The sequence below is a fragment of the Rhinopithecus roxellana genome, chromosome 17, assembly GCF_007565055.1.
Source record: "Rhinopithecus roxellana isolate Shanxi Qingling chromosome 17, ASM756505v1, whole genome shotgun sequence".
NCBI classification, from domain to species: Eukaryota; Metazoa; Chordata; class Mammalia; order Primates; family Cercopithecidae; genus Rhinopithecus; species Rhinopithecus roxellana.
This window is the reverse complement of record NC_044565.1, coordinates 27,368,801-27,384,198: the sequence shown is the minus strand read 5'-3', so window position 1 is coordinate 27,384,198 and position 15,398 is coordinate 27,368,801. Positions and strand designations below refer to the sequence as shown.

The 15,398-nt window shown below is 47.3% G+C and overlaps 1 protein-coding gene across 1 annotated transcript in view; it reads left to right on the top strand.

The window, feature by feature from the left end:
* The window catches only part of CREG2 (cellular repressor of E1A stimulated genes 2), a 40,308-nt gene continuing 24,910 nt past the window's right edge, over window positions 1-15,398 (top strand). The window contains exons 1-2 of the mRNA XM_030921451.1: window positions 1-482; window positions 4,117-4,286. Coding sequence (XP_030777311.1) covers window positions 42-482; window positions 4,117-4,286 — 611 coding nt within the window. The 5' untranslated portion in view covers window positions 1-41. The remainder of the gene's footprint in view (window positions 483-4,116; window positions 4,287-15,398) is intronic.

The following is a 15,398-nucleotide window of genomic DNA, read 5'->3' as shown; positions in this document are numbered from 1 at the left end:
GCTGCTGGCGGCCCCCGCGGCCGGGCGTGCAGCCTTGCAAGATGTCCGTGCGCCGCGGCCGGCGCCCGGCGCGGCCGGGGACCCGCCTCTCCTGGCTGCTGTGCTGCAGCGCCCTGCTGTCCCCAGCCGCGGGCTACGTGATCGTGAGCTCCGTGTCCTGGGCCGTCACCAACGAGGTGGACGAGGAGCTGGACAGCGCCTCCACTGAGGAGGCGATGCCCGCCCTGCTGGAGGACTCGGGCAGCATCTGGCAGCAGAGCTTCCCCGCCTCCGCTCACAAGGAGGACGCGCACCTGCGGCCCCGGGCGGGCGCCGCCCGCGCCAGGCAGCCCCCGGCGCCGCCCGGGATGTTCTCCTACCGGCGCGAGGGCGGCCAGGCGGCCGGTGCGCCCCCGGGCCCTCGACTGCTCGCGGCCACCGCCCGCTCCCTGGCCCACGCCAGCGTCTCAGGCTGCCTGGCCACCGTGTCCGCCCACGAGAAGGTAAGCGCCCGGCGGGGAGCGCGAAGGGGCCTGGCATTCAGGCGACGGCCGGGAGACGGGGACCGGGACGTGCTTGCGACCGCTCGGGACTGGGATCCGGGTCCACCAGACGTGCCCTGTGCGCTGGATGGGACCCTTGACATTGTACGAAATGGAAGGCGAGGGTGCCTCCGTGAGCCTGGCGAAGTCGGGGGGGGGAGGGTCGGAGAGGGACATGGATAACCAGGTAGAGTTGGGTACCCAATCCCCACCTTGAGATGGCCAGGCAGGGAGACGGACACCTGACCTGTGTCTGACCGAGACCTGGACCAAAGCATCCAGAGCCGCCTTTGGAATTGCAGAGTAGGCGGGGACAGCCCTTCCCAGTGCAGGGCACAAATTTATAGACCCGAACTCCCCATCACCTTGTGACCTGCAGCTGAAGTGGGGATGGGGAGAGAGACAGCACCAGGGCTTCGATGGAAATCTGCATTTAAGAAAATGGAGTTCAAGGTTTTTTTTTTTTGGAAAGGAGGCTTATTATGCAAAGTGTGTAAATGCTGGAATGAGCTATTCGCTGCACTTTTAATTGTTCAGTTCGTAAATGCTTTACTCACCTGTTAGACATGGTTCCACCTAGAATGACATGGATAAGTAATGCAAATGTAACTTCCATGCCTCCAGAAGGCTTTTAGGGGTGTTAAGAGAGATGACCGAGCTACAAGGCAGTAATGTGAACTTCTATTTACTTCCTACAAAAAAAGAAAAAATATTTTATAGAATGCATAGGACATTGGCCAGGTTCTTGCCCCAGCTCTGGGTCTCACCAAGACTGTGGCCAAGTCACTGGCTTCTCTTCTTTGCTTTCCTTATCTATAAAATTAGGTGGTTAACCAGGCAGTTTTTAAGGCCCTTTTTTGCTTAAAAACTACCTAAATGGCAACTTTATTTCAATACCAAAGAGGCAATGGTCTTAACCTTTTCAATGTCAAATGCAGATCCAGTTGGATATTCTCAACACCCAAATGATTTTTCACAGCTGTGTCTTGCACTCCTAAGACACATCTTAAAGACATAGGCCGGGCGCGGTGGCTCAAGCCTGTAATCCCAGCACTTTGGGAGGCCGAGACGGGCGGATCACGAGGTCAGGAGATCGAGACCATCCTGGCTAACACGGTGAAACCCCGCCTCTACTAAAAAATACGAAAAACTAGCCGGGCGAGGTGGCGGCACCTGCAGTCCCAGCTACTTGGGAGGCTGAGGCAGGAGAATGGCGTGAACCTGGGAGGCGGAGCTTGCAGTGAGCTGAGATCCGGCCACTGCACTCCAGCCTGGGCGACAGAGGGAGACTCCGTCTCAAAAACAAACAAAAAAGACCTAAAGGTTAAAGATGACACTGATCTTAGTTGAAAACACAGATCTTTTCAAGAAATTAAAAGTCTAGTGCCAATGGATTAGAGATATTTTGACTTTCAACATTCCTTCTCTTAGCTTTGTTAGGAGATCCTCTTTCTCATCCTTATTGACATTTGATTAAAACAATAAATTCAGAAAGCATTTACAATGCCATGTATGCAAAGCATGACTCTGGGCAGCTATGACAAACTGAAAACAGGGTATATGAACAAAGTTATACTACCATTTTGGAAGATTCCTTAACATTTCATGTTCCTAAAAAATTAAAGCCCCCCTTTTATAATTCTACACACCATTATCATGCGACGTTCCAAGGACAAAGACAACCCCCGAATTCTGAGTTAAGTAACAACACGGTGCACTTTGTTAGGGATAAAATCATGGAAAATTGGGTTGCTTGACTGGCAGGATTTGGGAAAACCTCAGCACTAAATATTTTTGTTGGCCGGGCATGGTGGCTCACACCTGTAATCCCAGCAGTTTGGGAGGCCGAGGTGGGCAGATCAGTTGAGGTCACAAGTACAAGACCAGCCTGGCCAGCGTGGTGAAATCCTGTCTCTACTAAAAATACAACAATTAGCCAGGCGTGGTGGCACGCGCCTGTAATCCCAGCAACTTGGGAGGCTGAAGCAAAAGAGTCGCTTAATACAGGAGGTGGAGGCTACGGTGAGCCAAAATCACGCCACTGAAAGCCAGCCTGGGTAATAAAGTGAGACTCTGTCTCAAAAAATAATAATACTAATAAAATAAATAAATAAATAAATAAATAAATAAATAAATATTTTTGTTTATATCTGCAGTCACAGAAACATGATATACCACCTGTCTTAGTCCATTTGTATTGCTGTAAACAAATACCTGAGGCTGGGTAATTTATAAAGAAAAGAAGTGTATTTGGCTCACAGTTCTGCATGCTGTTCAGAAAGCATGGCGTAGCATCTGCTTCTGGGGAGGCCTCAGGCTGCTTCCACTCATGATGGAAGGTGAAGAGGAGCCGGTGCGTGCAGAGATCACATGGCACGAAAGAAAGTAAGAGAGAGGGGAAGGTGCCAGGCTCTTTTTATTTTTATTTATTTATTTTATAGATGGGGTCTGGCTCTGTCACCCAGGCTGGAATGCCGTGGTGTGATCATAGCTCACTGCTGCCTCAAACTCCTGGGCTCAAGCGACCCTGCTGCCTCAGCCTTTCAAGTAACTGGGACTACAGATGTATGCCACCAGGCCAAGCGAATTTTTTGAAAAACTTTTTATAGAGATGGGGGTCTCACCATCTTGCCCAGGCTGATCTTGAACTGTTGGGCTCCCAAAGTGCTGGGATTACAGGGTGAGTCCCCACGCCCAGTTGGCACCAGGCTTTTTTAAACCTTCTCTCAGGGGAACTCTCAAGGAAACTAACAGAGGGACAATTCACTCAGTACCTCGAGGAGGGCACCAAGCCATTCATGAGGGATCCACCCCCATGACCCAAACCCTTCCCACTGGGCCTCCCCTCCGACACCGGGGATCAGAATTTAACATGAGATTTGGAGGGACAGATATCCAAACTATAGCACCACCCTTCTCCCACCCTACTGGGTGATCATGAAGAAAAATTGGCATATCATGTTTCTGTGACTTCCTTTATGCAAAAAGGGTAACAAGTCAATTTCTCATAACTTGCTGAGTCATACAATGAAATATTATTGATTACAATAAAAAACGCAGCTAATAAATGAGAAAGTGATGTCGCCCTAAAAGAAACAATAATAGAAAGTTCCTGAAGTCCAAAGAGCAGGCAAGAGGTTAAAGACTTAAACATCCTCCCTAAAGTTGCTAAAAACTTGGGAGAGGCAGTAAACCTTGGGAGTTAAGGCAGTGGGGCTGTAACAGGCAGCTTGAGGAAAAGGCTTAGCGCCACCGCCCATAAATGTCATTGTCCCTCCCCAAAAGAACATGAAATTCAACAAAGTGAATATATTTGCCATGCACAGGCAGCTTCAAGAAGAATCCTTTCACCACCCTTCCAAACAGGATGCCACTGCTAAGCATCTCCTATGGAGAAATTCTAGGGCCACCACAGAGTGAATTGGGCAGACTGGGGACCACCTTACCTTGATTTACTACCTGTCAGAGCCACTGTGATGCCATGATCCCCCCTCATCCCTGGTGTTGTATTTCCTAGCCAGAGGCACAAGCTAAGCTCCCAGATCAAGTCAAGCCACATCTCTGCCCTGAAAAACCCTTTTCTGGTGTTTGTTAGATCCAAGGACTGCCGTTTGGGAGCTGCCTGCCCATCAGTGATGGCCCCTTCAACAACAGCACTGGGATTCCTTTCTTCTACATGACAGCCAAGGAGCCCGTGGTGGCTGATCTGATGAAGAACCCCATGGCCTCGCTGATGCTGCCAGAATCAGAAGGGGAGTTCTGCAGGTAGACGAGGGTTTTGCCCTCACTCGCATGGGTCTTGGGAAGTTTTTGACAGAGTTGGGGCTGGGTTCCTCTCTGGGTCACATGACTTTAACAGAACTCTGAGATGCATATGGATGTTCACCCTTGAAATCAGAGAAATTAGAATTCCACCACTCGCCAAGCAGTGTGATTTGTAGCAAGTTAGTTAATCTTTGGGAGCCTCAGTTTCTTCATCTGTCAAGTGGGAATAATAATCTTTGCCTCCGAGGGTTATTGCAAGTGTTGGAAATAGGTGCAAAATGCTCTGTGTTGGCCGGGCACGGTGGCTCAAGCCTGTAATCCCAGCACTTTGGGAGGCCGAGACGGGTGGATCACGAGGTCAGGAGATCGAGACCATCCTGGCTAACATGGTGAAACCCCGTCTCTACTAAAAAATACAAAAACTAGCCGGGCAACAAGGCGGGTGCCTGTAGTCCCAGCTACTCGGGAGGCTGAGGCGAGAGAATGGCGTGAACCTGGGAGGCGGAGCTTGCAGTGAGCTGAGATCTGGCCACTGCACCCCAGCCTGGGCGACAGAGCGAGACTCCGTCTCAAAAAAAAAAAAAGCGCTGTGCAACATTGGCAGGAGTCCAGACAGCTCCTGTTGTTATGGAAAAGGGGGAAGGCGGGAGTGAGGGTTGGTAAAGGAAGAGCCAGTATTTCATCTCCCCAGCACAGTCATGCCACACAGAGTCTATATATTGTCTTTCCAATTTATTTATATCCTGTCCCCAGATATATGTGCAATAAAGAGCCAGCATTTTTTAATTCACTTTTTCAAAAACTCTCTGAAAGAAAATGCTTCTAAAGACATTTAAGCACTAACAGATCATTGATCCAGGCCTCTTTATGAGAATTCAAAATGCAGAGGCTGAACTCGCATCCTCCCCAGGAAATGTCTGCATGGAGCTGGTGTGGGGGCTACATGTGAGATCTCCTTACCCTTCCCAGAGGAGCAGCAAATGCCCAGGATGGCCTGGGGTGAGCCCTTTAACCTGCAGGACCTTAGTCACTCCACCCAAATGTAGTGATGCTTTAGAAAATCAACAGGCCTCATTCCATCTGTGAAATTCTATTATTCTTTATGCACAGCATGGAAAACGTAATAACCAAACAATGTATTAGTTCTTACAGAGGCTAATCAAAGCAACTATACAATGCAAGATGCATCCTGGATAAGCCATTGTTTCCCCTCAGCCACGACAGACCATGCGGAGACACTTCAGCTGACCCTGTGCCTCACCAGGTTAAGGCAAGAAGCCAGGAAAAGAAACATTTCCTTTCTCATGGAATATTTTCCCTGTTCTTGGTCAGTCAAGCTTGCTGTTACTAGAAGTATATTTCCGGGATATCTTTCTTTTCTTTTCTTGTTTTTGTTGAGACAGAGTTTCGCTCTTGTTTCTTAGCCTGGAGTGCAATAGCGCGATCTCGGCTCACTGCAACCTTGAACCTCTGCCTCACAGGTTCAAGCAATTCTCCCTGCCTCAGCCTCCCAAGTAGCTGGGATTACAGGTATCCACCACCATACCTGGCTAATTTTTGTATTTTTAGTAAGACAGGGTTTTGCCATGTTGGCCAGACTGGTCTCGAACTCCTGACCTCAGGTGATCCACCCGCCTCGGCCTTCCAATCCAGGATACCTTTCTGAGCTTCCCAGGCTTTCCTCATTCAGGTATCCTGAAAGCAGTCGTGCTGGAGCTTGTGGCTCCCAGAACCCAGAGCACAGCTGTTCTGGGGACAGGCAACAGAATATATACCTGAGACAAAGCTGTAGCAGCACTCCAGCTGGGGGAGGATTTGTCAACTGGCAACCCCCAGGCAGATGGCAGCAGGAGCTGGAGCTAGGAGCAGTGAGCAATCTGACTTAGGAGAGGTCCTCACAGGGGACAGGGTCTCAGGGTGACTTCCTTCAGCCCCCGGGGAAGACTTGCCTGCACGGCCTAGAGCCACGTATGTGGACCTTCTTCATGGCAGGCCACATGTGGGACGTGCAAACACCTGTGCAGCCCCCTGGCTAACTGGGTGAGGCAGCTCATGGCCGGAGGTGAGCACCCCGGGGCCAAGGGCAAGAGCATCTCCGCACACCTGTTACTCTGGCCTGGGAGAGGAAGGATGAGACACTGAGACACACTCATGGGTACCCCTCAGTTTATGTCTTCTCATAAAACTGTTTCTCAGAACTGCTATGCCCCCGACACTGTTTAAGTTTCTGAAGTATTGAAATATGATGTAAATAAATGCCTACGAAACGAAGTTTTGATTAGTAAGCCTCACACTTCGATGCAAAGCTTACTAAGCAATGGGGCTTTTGTCACCCTAGGGCCCACCACTTCCCCTAATCAGTGTAAGCCCAGATGTGACTCACCTGTGTGAGGTTCACATTCCAAGTGGAGCATTACATTTTAGGTTTCACCTTCAGAAAAGATCTTGGTAATATTGAACACAGGGACTTAACAAGTCAAAGCCATGTGGCTGGCATTGAAAAAGAGAATCCAGAGCCCCAAATAAACAAGCCAAGCAAGGGGCTCCTAGGGCCACCGGAGCATAGCGAGGCATCTGGTAGAAGTGTCCGCAGCTACCGAACACCTGGGTAGAGTTTTGAAGGACAGCCTGGCAAGGTACCAGCAAGGCGCCCCTCCTGCCTGACCCCGGGCCTGAAGAGGTCGCCAGCAAAGGCAGAGCTCGCCGTCAGGTGCTTCAGAGCTTCACACCATCTCCCACAGGAGCGGGAGATTCAAGAAAGCACACCCATGTCTTATGATGATAACGAAAGGTCCGGGCCACCTGACCCTCTCAGCTTCAGAAGCTCATGCTCAGAACAGTGAAAACTGCCTTCCATCCTGTGCATGGAAAACTTACAACAGCAATTTTTTTGTTTTGAGATGGAGTCTCACTCTGTCGTCAGGCTGGAGTGCAGTGGCGCAATCTCAGCTCACTGCAATCTCCAACTCCCTGGTTCAAGTGATTCTCCTGCCTCAGCCTCCCGAGTAGCTGGGATTACAGGCACACGCAACCGTGCCAAGCTAATTTTTGTATTTTTTTTTTTTTAGTAGGGATGGAGTTTCACCAGGTTGGTCAGGCTGGTCTTGAACTCATGACCTCAGGTGATCAGCCTGCCTCAGCCTCCCAAAGTGCTGGGATTACAGGTGTGAGCCACCGCACCGGGCCTGCCACAGCATTTTTAACCAACCTGTGTGGTGCCTTCTGGGTGCTCCTATTCCTCTGCTAGTCTGTGCAGCTGGGGAGGGCGTGAGTCATCCCTCTTTCATCCCAAGGGGGAAGACAAAGCCAGAACTGGGCTTTACTGGACCATAAAGCAAGTCCTGAGAGGGAGGAAGTTGGGAGGCCACTGACTTCTGAGGAAGGAAAGGGGGTACCTTCGTGGCCGTTTCCTACAGCCTGCTGGGCATCCCTGGGAGAGGGGGCATTTCAGCTGCAAGCCTGCCTCTGCGTTCATCAGGTTAGCCCCAGTTACTGCAGACTCTGCACCAGCATGGGCTGGTGAGCGCCATGTGCACCAAGGACACATCCCGGGAGCAAGAAGCCTCCAACAACTGGGGCAAGAACAACTCAGACTTAGGGAGGGAGGAATGCAAGTCTGAGACTATTGCGAGGATGGGCTACTTTCAGAGGTCCCTTTGGTGCCAAACAATTGTATCTATAATGTGTACATGTTTAATAAGCAGATACATAAATGGAAAAATCGATTATACATAGATAATAGATAGATGATTGATGATAGATGGATAGATAGATAAAGGATGGATGGATGGATGAATAGTTAGATGATAGATGAATAGATGGATGATGGATGGATGGATGGATAGATGATAGATGGATGGATGGATAGGTAGGTAGGTAGGTAGGTAGACAGATAGATAGATAGAGAGATAGAAGCTTTCACACACTCAATTCTTCTCTATTCAAAAGAGCAAATATTACAGTTGCCCCTACTTAGTCTCCCCGATCCACTCTTCATCACCTTGAATTCATCCTCAACCCAGCAGCTGGGGTACTCTCTTAAAATCCAAATCAGATCCTGAAGAAAAGCAACAGAATTTTTAATATAACTTAGGAGGCCCTTTGTGGCCAGGGGCCCGCCTCTCTCTCAGAATAAAGAATAGTGTCTGCCTCTTTACTGATTGACTTAATGTTTGATTTATACCTAGTTTTATCAAATTAAAAGCATCAACCTGATAGCTTGTCGTAGTCAAAGCTGGTATATGTTTTTTGGCATGGAGTTAAGAAAATTCTTTTCCATTAGCAATCCCCGCTTGTAGGTTGACGAGTCATGTCACTCAAAAATGAAAGTTGGATCCATTAACGGGCCTTAAAGATAAAGTTAGATCCAAGTCAAAGTAGGTGAAGGACATTGAGTGTCCATGGCCCCAAGAGTCTCAGGAAATTTAATGAAGAAAATGCTCAGCAGATGTAATTTTCTTAACCACAGCCGTGAGAAGCCAATATCTTGAGAATGATGAAAGCAATGAACATCTCTTCATATTTTACAGCTTTCTAGGGACCTTAAAGAGATTTTAAATGAATGTGTCAAGTCCAGCCTGGGCTAGTTCATCCCACCTAGTTAGGGATTTTTGCCAGATCTTCTCATTGCCCTGATCCACAGGTCCCTGAACTTTCCCTAAAATGTCACAGTAAAGTTCCTAGATTTAATTGGACGCAGTTGTCCTGACTGCCACCCAGGGCATAATGATTGGGTGTTATTCCAGGGCATAATAATTGGGCATTATTGGCCTGCCCTTCTTTTTGGAGGAGATAATATGGAAAATGAGTCTGACTGGATGATAAGTAGAATGTGACTTTCAGCTGGAAAAGTACTAGGTTGGTGATTTCTCTCTTTTTTTTTTTTTTTTTTTTTTTTTTTTGAGATGGAGTCTCACTCTGTTGCCCAGGGTAGAGTGCAGTGGCGCAATCTCGGCTCACTGCAACCTCTGCTGTCCGGGTTCAAGCGATTCTCCTGCCTCAGCCTCCTGAGTAGCTGGGATTACAGGCACCCACCACTGTGCCCAGCTAATTTTTGTAGTTTTAGTAGAGACAGGGTTTCACCATCTTGGCCAGGCTGGTCTTGAACTCCTGACCTTGTGATCCCCCCGCCTCGGCCTCCCAAAGTGCTGCACCCAGCTAGGTTGGTGATTTCTGTGGAACAAAGTTGCTGGGCTAGAATGAAATACCCCGCAGGTTCAGCCTGTCAGTTTTCCCACTGGTATGATGGAGAGGGGAGGGGAGGATATCTGAGGGCCCTCTGGCTCCATGGCTGAGTGAAGGTAAGATACTCCAAGAATGGTGAAGATGGAATAGGTGAGCACCGTCATCATGGCTGACACATATTTGGTATATAGATTTCTAAATAGACTGTTATAAAGTGCAAACTCCTGCAAATTTAGAGAAGAGTGACTTTCAACTTCTTGAAGGGCAAGAATGAGAGGGACATATTATTGACCTGGATAGCTTTGCCCCTCGCCTAGGACCTCTTAGGGAAGGAGCGCCGCCCGAGTGATGCTAACACTGCTTTACAATAATGAGGACGTTCAAGCAGGTCTTATATGCATTTCCTGGGTTTCCAGTGAAGCCTACTAAGAACTGTGATTTAGGCCCAGAATGGCTTAGGTCATTTGTAAAACGAAGTCAAAATTAGAGTCTGACAGAAAGACAAATCCTGCATGATTTCACCTATATGTGGAATCGAAAGAAGTCCACTCGTTGAAGCAGACAACAGAATGGTGGTTCCCAGGGACCAGGCGAGAGGGGGGAATGGGGAAATGTTGATTACAGGGTACCGACTTTCAGTTAGAAGACAAACACGGTCTGAAGATCTCATGTACAGCATGGGTTGGGTGTGTGAATTCATTTGATTGTGGCTGTGATCACACAATATGTATATACATCAAATCATCACGTTGCATATGTTGAATATATTCAATCTTTATTTGACAATTAAATATTTTTACAACGTTAAAAGATTAGGCTAAAACGCCATGAAAGGAAGGTGGCTTTTCCACTTGTCAGACATCATACTCATACAAGTCAGAGCCTACAAACATGCTTGCCTAATAATTGTTAGTTTATTTAAAGTCTGTTTTATCCAATTATTCCGTTTACTCCTGGGTGCTGTGATGCCTTCATTTAATTAATGAGATGAATTAGGGGTGGGAATCTGTTTCCCAGCTCAGGTGAAAATGGCAAATGGAGAATAAAAGTCTAGTTTAAAAGAGTCACTGGCAATCAACAGCGCCCTCTCCTCTTCATTCCCTTCTCCCTCAGTGACATAAGCATGGACACATGCCGCTTGACTAAATGAATTGATGCTCAGCCAAGAAGCCTACTTTATGAAAATTCAATAAATATTGATTGACAAAGAAAGGCTACCCCAAAATGTCTCTTTCCCTGCAATATCTTCCCTTACAGAGCATGCAGCCGTGAACAGCGTGGGTTTTAGGTTTGCACCTTCTTGGTCAATCAGGGCAGCAAGCCCTTGGGACCGGGGAGGAAAAGTCTGTGGGGTGATTTCTCCCTGATCATATTGGATCAATTTTCATTTTGAGGATCAGGATGTAAACGAAACCCAAAGAGGTTTTATCAGATGCTTTTCCCGAAATAAAAACATTTCTTTTTGTTGAAAGAGTAGAATACATTTTTGTTATACAACAGTTTGTGTGGTTTAAAAAAAAAATTCTTTTCATAGAGTGCGTTTTCACATTAGAGATTCCCACAGTGGGAAAAAAATAACAATTTATCACTTAGAGTTTTATATTTGTGGACAGATTGTTTTAGTACAAGTAAAACATCTTTGAGAATTAAGTCTCAGTTTAGAATTTATAATATTTTGATACATCTCCAAGGGGAGGAACTAATCTTTAAATGGAACTTCTGTATATTCGGACGCTTTCCAAGCTTTTCTTCCTAGGATTTAGAAATTCATGATGTGAGAGGAAATCAGCATTTCCTAATTTTACAGTTTCCCTAGTCTAGCTGGTGTCTACTGACGAGAGAGGGAAGTTTTCTAAAATTAAACACTGTCTAATTTTCTGCGAAGTTTTTCTTCCTGAGTTAACCGTATTTTCTTCTGTCCATTATTCCCAGGGCAAATAGAGGAGAAATTTGATCATGTGATAGTAACAAATGTGGACTCTCTTTCAGAGATTATTAAATTAAAAGGCAAAAGCTCGTATCATGTTGAGTTATACTGTGAGTCTTGTGAGAAGCTGGGAGGCAACCGCACCAGAATACATAACGCTGGTCTCACAATTTTTGGATAAGATTCTTCTCAAACCTTTTTCTTCAAAGATTAAATTCTAGGCCAGGCGAGGTGGCTCATGCCTGTAATCCCAGCAATTTGGGAGGCCGAGGCAGGTGAATTACTTGAGATCAGGAGTTTGAGACCCACCTGGCCAACATGGTGAAATCCCATCTCTATTAAAAATGCAATAAAATTAGCCAGGTGTGGTAGGGTGTGCCGGTAGTCCCAGCTACTTGGGAGGCTGAGGCAGGAGAATCACTTGAACCCGGGAAGCGGAGGTTGCAGTGAGCCGAGATCAAGCCACTGCACTCCAGCTTGGGCGACAGAGTGACACTCTTTGTCCTAAAAAAAAAAAAAAGATTAAATTCTGAAAATAACCACGCGATTAAGAGAAGATGTCTGTTCAATGGACTTCTCTGTTATTTCCTCCTTATTGTGAGTTGAATGGCACAAGAAAGCAGAGGCAAAGAGGCAGACAGCAGTTTCCCTTTCCTTCAATAACGTGAGCATGGGCAGATGTCCCTCGACTACATAAATGTGTGCATGGGTTTAAAGTATTCCATCAAAAAGGTCAGAGCTTTCACAGCATGGCAGCAGCTTCGCAGGTGCCCGAGTCGCTACGGTTGAAACAGCAGAGCCTAGCAAAGCTGAAAGCTGAAAGTGCCGAAAGCCCTGCTTTGACAGCTTTCTGTGATGCACCCCCTTGAACACAGTCAGTAACAACTTGTCCAAGGCCCCAGTGACTGTGGAGAGGAAGGGCTGCAGCCAAAGCATAGGCCCTCGCCGAGCAAGGGTTCAAGTAAGCAGCTGGGAGCAGGCCCAGGAGCAAAACAGTGTCAGCCCTTTTCACTAGTTCAGGGGAGAGACACAGGCTTGGAACCAGAATGGTGGCTCGGTGTCAGGTGAATGTGCTGCGCCTCACCCCATCCTGGGGTAGGGTGGTCCTGAGGAAATGCCTAGACGTGAGCAGGTCTGACCACTGGGGTTCGGAGAAGCAGAGCTCGGCCTCCTCACTCCTGAGGGCTCCGGAAAACATTCCTAGTGATAGTTTGGACAAATCCTAGTTTCCTGGGTAGACTGGTTTGACTATCAAGAAAGGAGGATCCAGCAGTACTTTTGCCTCTTCCTCCAAAGGCTCTTAATGAAAGATGGCCATGGGTCACAACCCTTCTTATTCCCCCAGGATGAAGGCGTCCCTGCCTCACCATGACCAGTGGCTCTTGGCAGAGCCCTTTGATGGACAGGCCTCGGTGTGGTTTTACAAACTGAAAAGATTCCAGTTTGCAAAGGAATCTAGTTTCTGAGGGGAGGTGCCAGACCATGGAATGGATTGAAGCCCAGTGGGCCTCAATGAGACCTAGAATGGAAGCCTCTCAGAAACGAGGATCCCTGGAAATGACTTGCTGGTAGGGGCGCATATTGAAGATGCAAGTTAGCAGTGAGGAATCACTCGCCAGAGAGGGACTGCTCACACCAGAGCAACTGGGACGGTGTACGGGGACATAGATGGAATCCCTACCCTGTCTCCTAGGCAGCCCCTTATACTGCAGACACATCAACAGGAAGAGGAGCTGCTTCCGTGAAGTGGGGTAACTGAGGGGAGCGTGTCAGCAGGAGGGTCAGTTTGCCTTTATGTCATGGGTTTGAGATTAAACCCTTAGTGCAAACAACTCAGTGAGGGTGCACCAAGTCTAATCGTTTCTTCTATGTGAAAAGTAAAGAGAGATTCTGGAAATGCGAATGGCCTGTGGCCACTCCTCCCCCAGCCTCCATCTTTTTAACTATACTTGTAGGAAGAAAATGTCCAATGATAGATGAAAACCTCAAACCAATCTAATTGCAAAGGCAGGCCTTGGGATTTGTTCTCCTAGAACTGGACTTAGAAAGCACTCTATTGGCCGGGCGCGGTGGCTCACGCCTGTAATCCCAGCACTTTGGGAGGCCGAGACGGGCGGATCACGAGGTCAGGAGATCGAGACCATCCTGGCTAACACGGTGAAACCCCGTCTCTACTAAAAAATACAAAAAACTAGCCGGGCGAGGTGGCGGGCGCCTGTAGTCCCAGCTACTTGGGAGGATGAGGCAGGAGAATGGCGTAAACCCGGGAGGCGGAGCTTGCAGTGAGCTGAGATCCGGCCACTGCACTCCAGCCTGGGCAACAGAGCGAGACTCCATCTCAAAAAAAAAAAAAAAGAAAAGAAAGCGCTCTATTCAGTCATTTCTAGATGAGTTGGATCAAGCGAACACACAGGGAGTACCTGCTTGCAGCATCTGGCTTGCTAAGAGCCAAGTTGCATCTCTGTCTGGAGCCTGTGTCCACCTGAGACAGAATGTGCATTTCAAAGCCCAGGGCTCAGACTTAATTGGATATAGAAGCTGAATCCAATTTCTCTTCAATGAATCTTGTTCATTCCTTTTGAAAGGAACATATAAGTTTAAATAAATTGCTCCCTGTTCTGATTCATGTTACCTCTCCTTTGCTGTACCTTCTTGTATTCCTAGAGCTAACATTAACCTGAGTCGGTTTTTTTTGTTGTTGTTGCTTGAGACAGAGTCTTGCTCTGTCACCCAGGATGGAGTGCAATGGTGCCATCTCAGCTAACTGCAACCTCCGCCTCCCAAATTCAAGCAATTCTCCTGCCTCAGCCTCCCACTGGGGGACTACAGGCAGGCACCACCGTGCCTGGCTAAGTTTTGTATTTTTAGTTGAGATGGGGTTTCACCATGTTGGCCAAGATTGTCTAGAACTACTGGGCCTCAAGTGAGCCACCCACCTCGGCCTCCCAAAGTGCTGGGATTACAGGCGTGAGTCACCACACCTGGCAGATAGCTCTTTTAAAAACGACTCAGGGCAGGGCGTTGAGTTGATGGGGCGAAACCCCATCTCTACAAAAAATACAAAAATTAGCCAAGTATAGTGGCACATGCCTATAGTACCAGCTACTCAGGAGCTAAGGTGGGAGGATCCATTGAGCCCAGGTTGGTCGAGGCTGCAGTGAGCAGCGATCATGCCACTGCACTGCAGCCTGGGTGACAGAGTGCAGACCCTGTTCTCAAAAATAAATAAATAAATAAAAATAAAAATAAATAAAAGAGCTGTCTAGGAAGAGTCAGAGAACTTTGCAAAGAGTAAGCTTGATGAGCCAGTGTTCAAGTATTCTTTCACCTTCCTCTCGTTTCTGAGGTCATATCTCATAGTAACCTGCAGTCACTTCTCTCTCCCTAACTTTATTTCAACTTTGTTGAGCTTTGTCTCTGTGGCTCCTGTCTATTTCATGAATTCACTAATGATTGTAGTTCCTCTGTCATTACACTATCCTTTTCCTCCATCTTCTGACCACCTGTCCCCATCCAGCTTATCAATGTTTTATTTATCTGTTAGACATGACTCCATCTTAAGCAGAAATGATACAAGTAAGTGATGAGGATGTGACGCCCATAAATATACATCCACCAAAAAGCTTTCAGGGCTGTTAAGATGGACATAAGAGTTTCATTGCAGGACTTTCAGCCCCTGGCAGTCATTAAGCTTCTTTCTGTCTCTATGGATTTTCCTATTCTGGACATTATATAAATGGAATTATATAATACATGGTTTTCTGTGAATGACTTCTTCCACTTTAGCATAATGTTTTCAAAGTTCATCATGTTGTAGCATGTGTCTATAATTCATTCCTTTTTATGGCTGAGTAATATTCCTTTGCATGAATATACCACATTTGATTTATCCATTTTTATTTACCCATTCATCATGAGTTGATGAATGTTTCCTTCCATGTTTTGGCTCTCATAAGTGATGCTGCTGTAAGCATTCATGGACAAGTTTTTGTGCAGATATG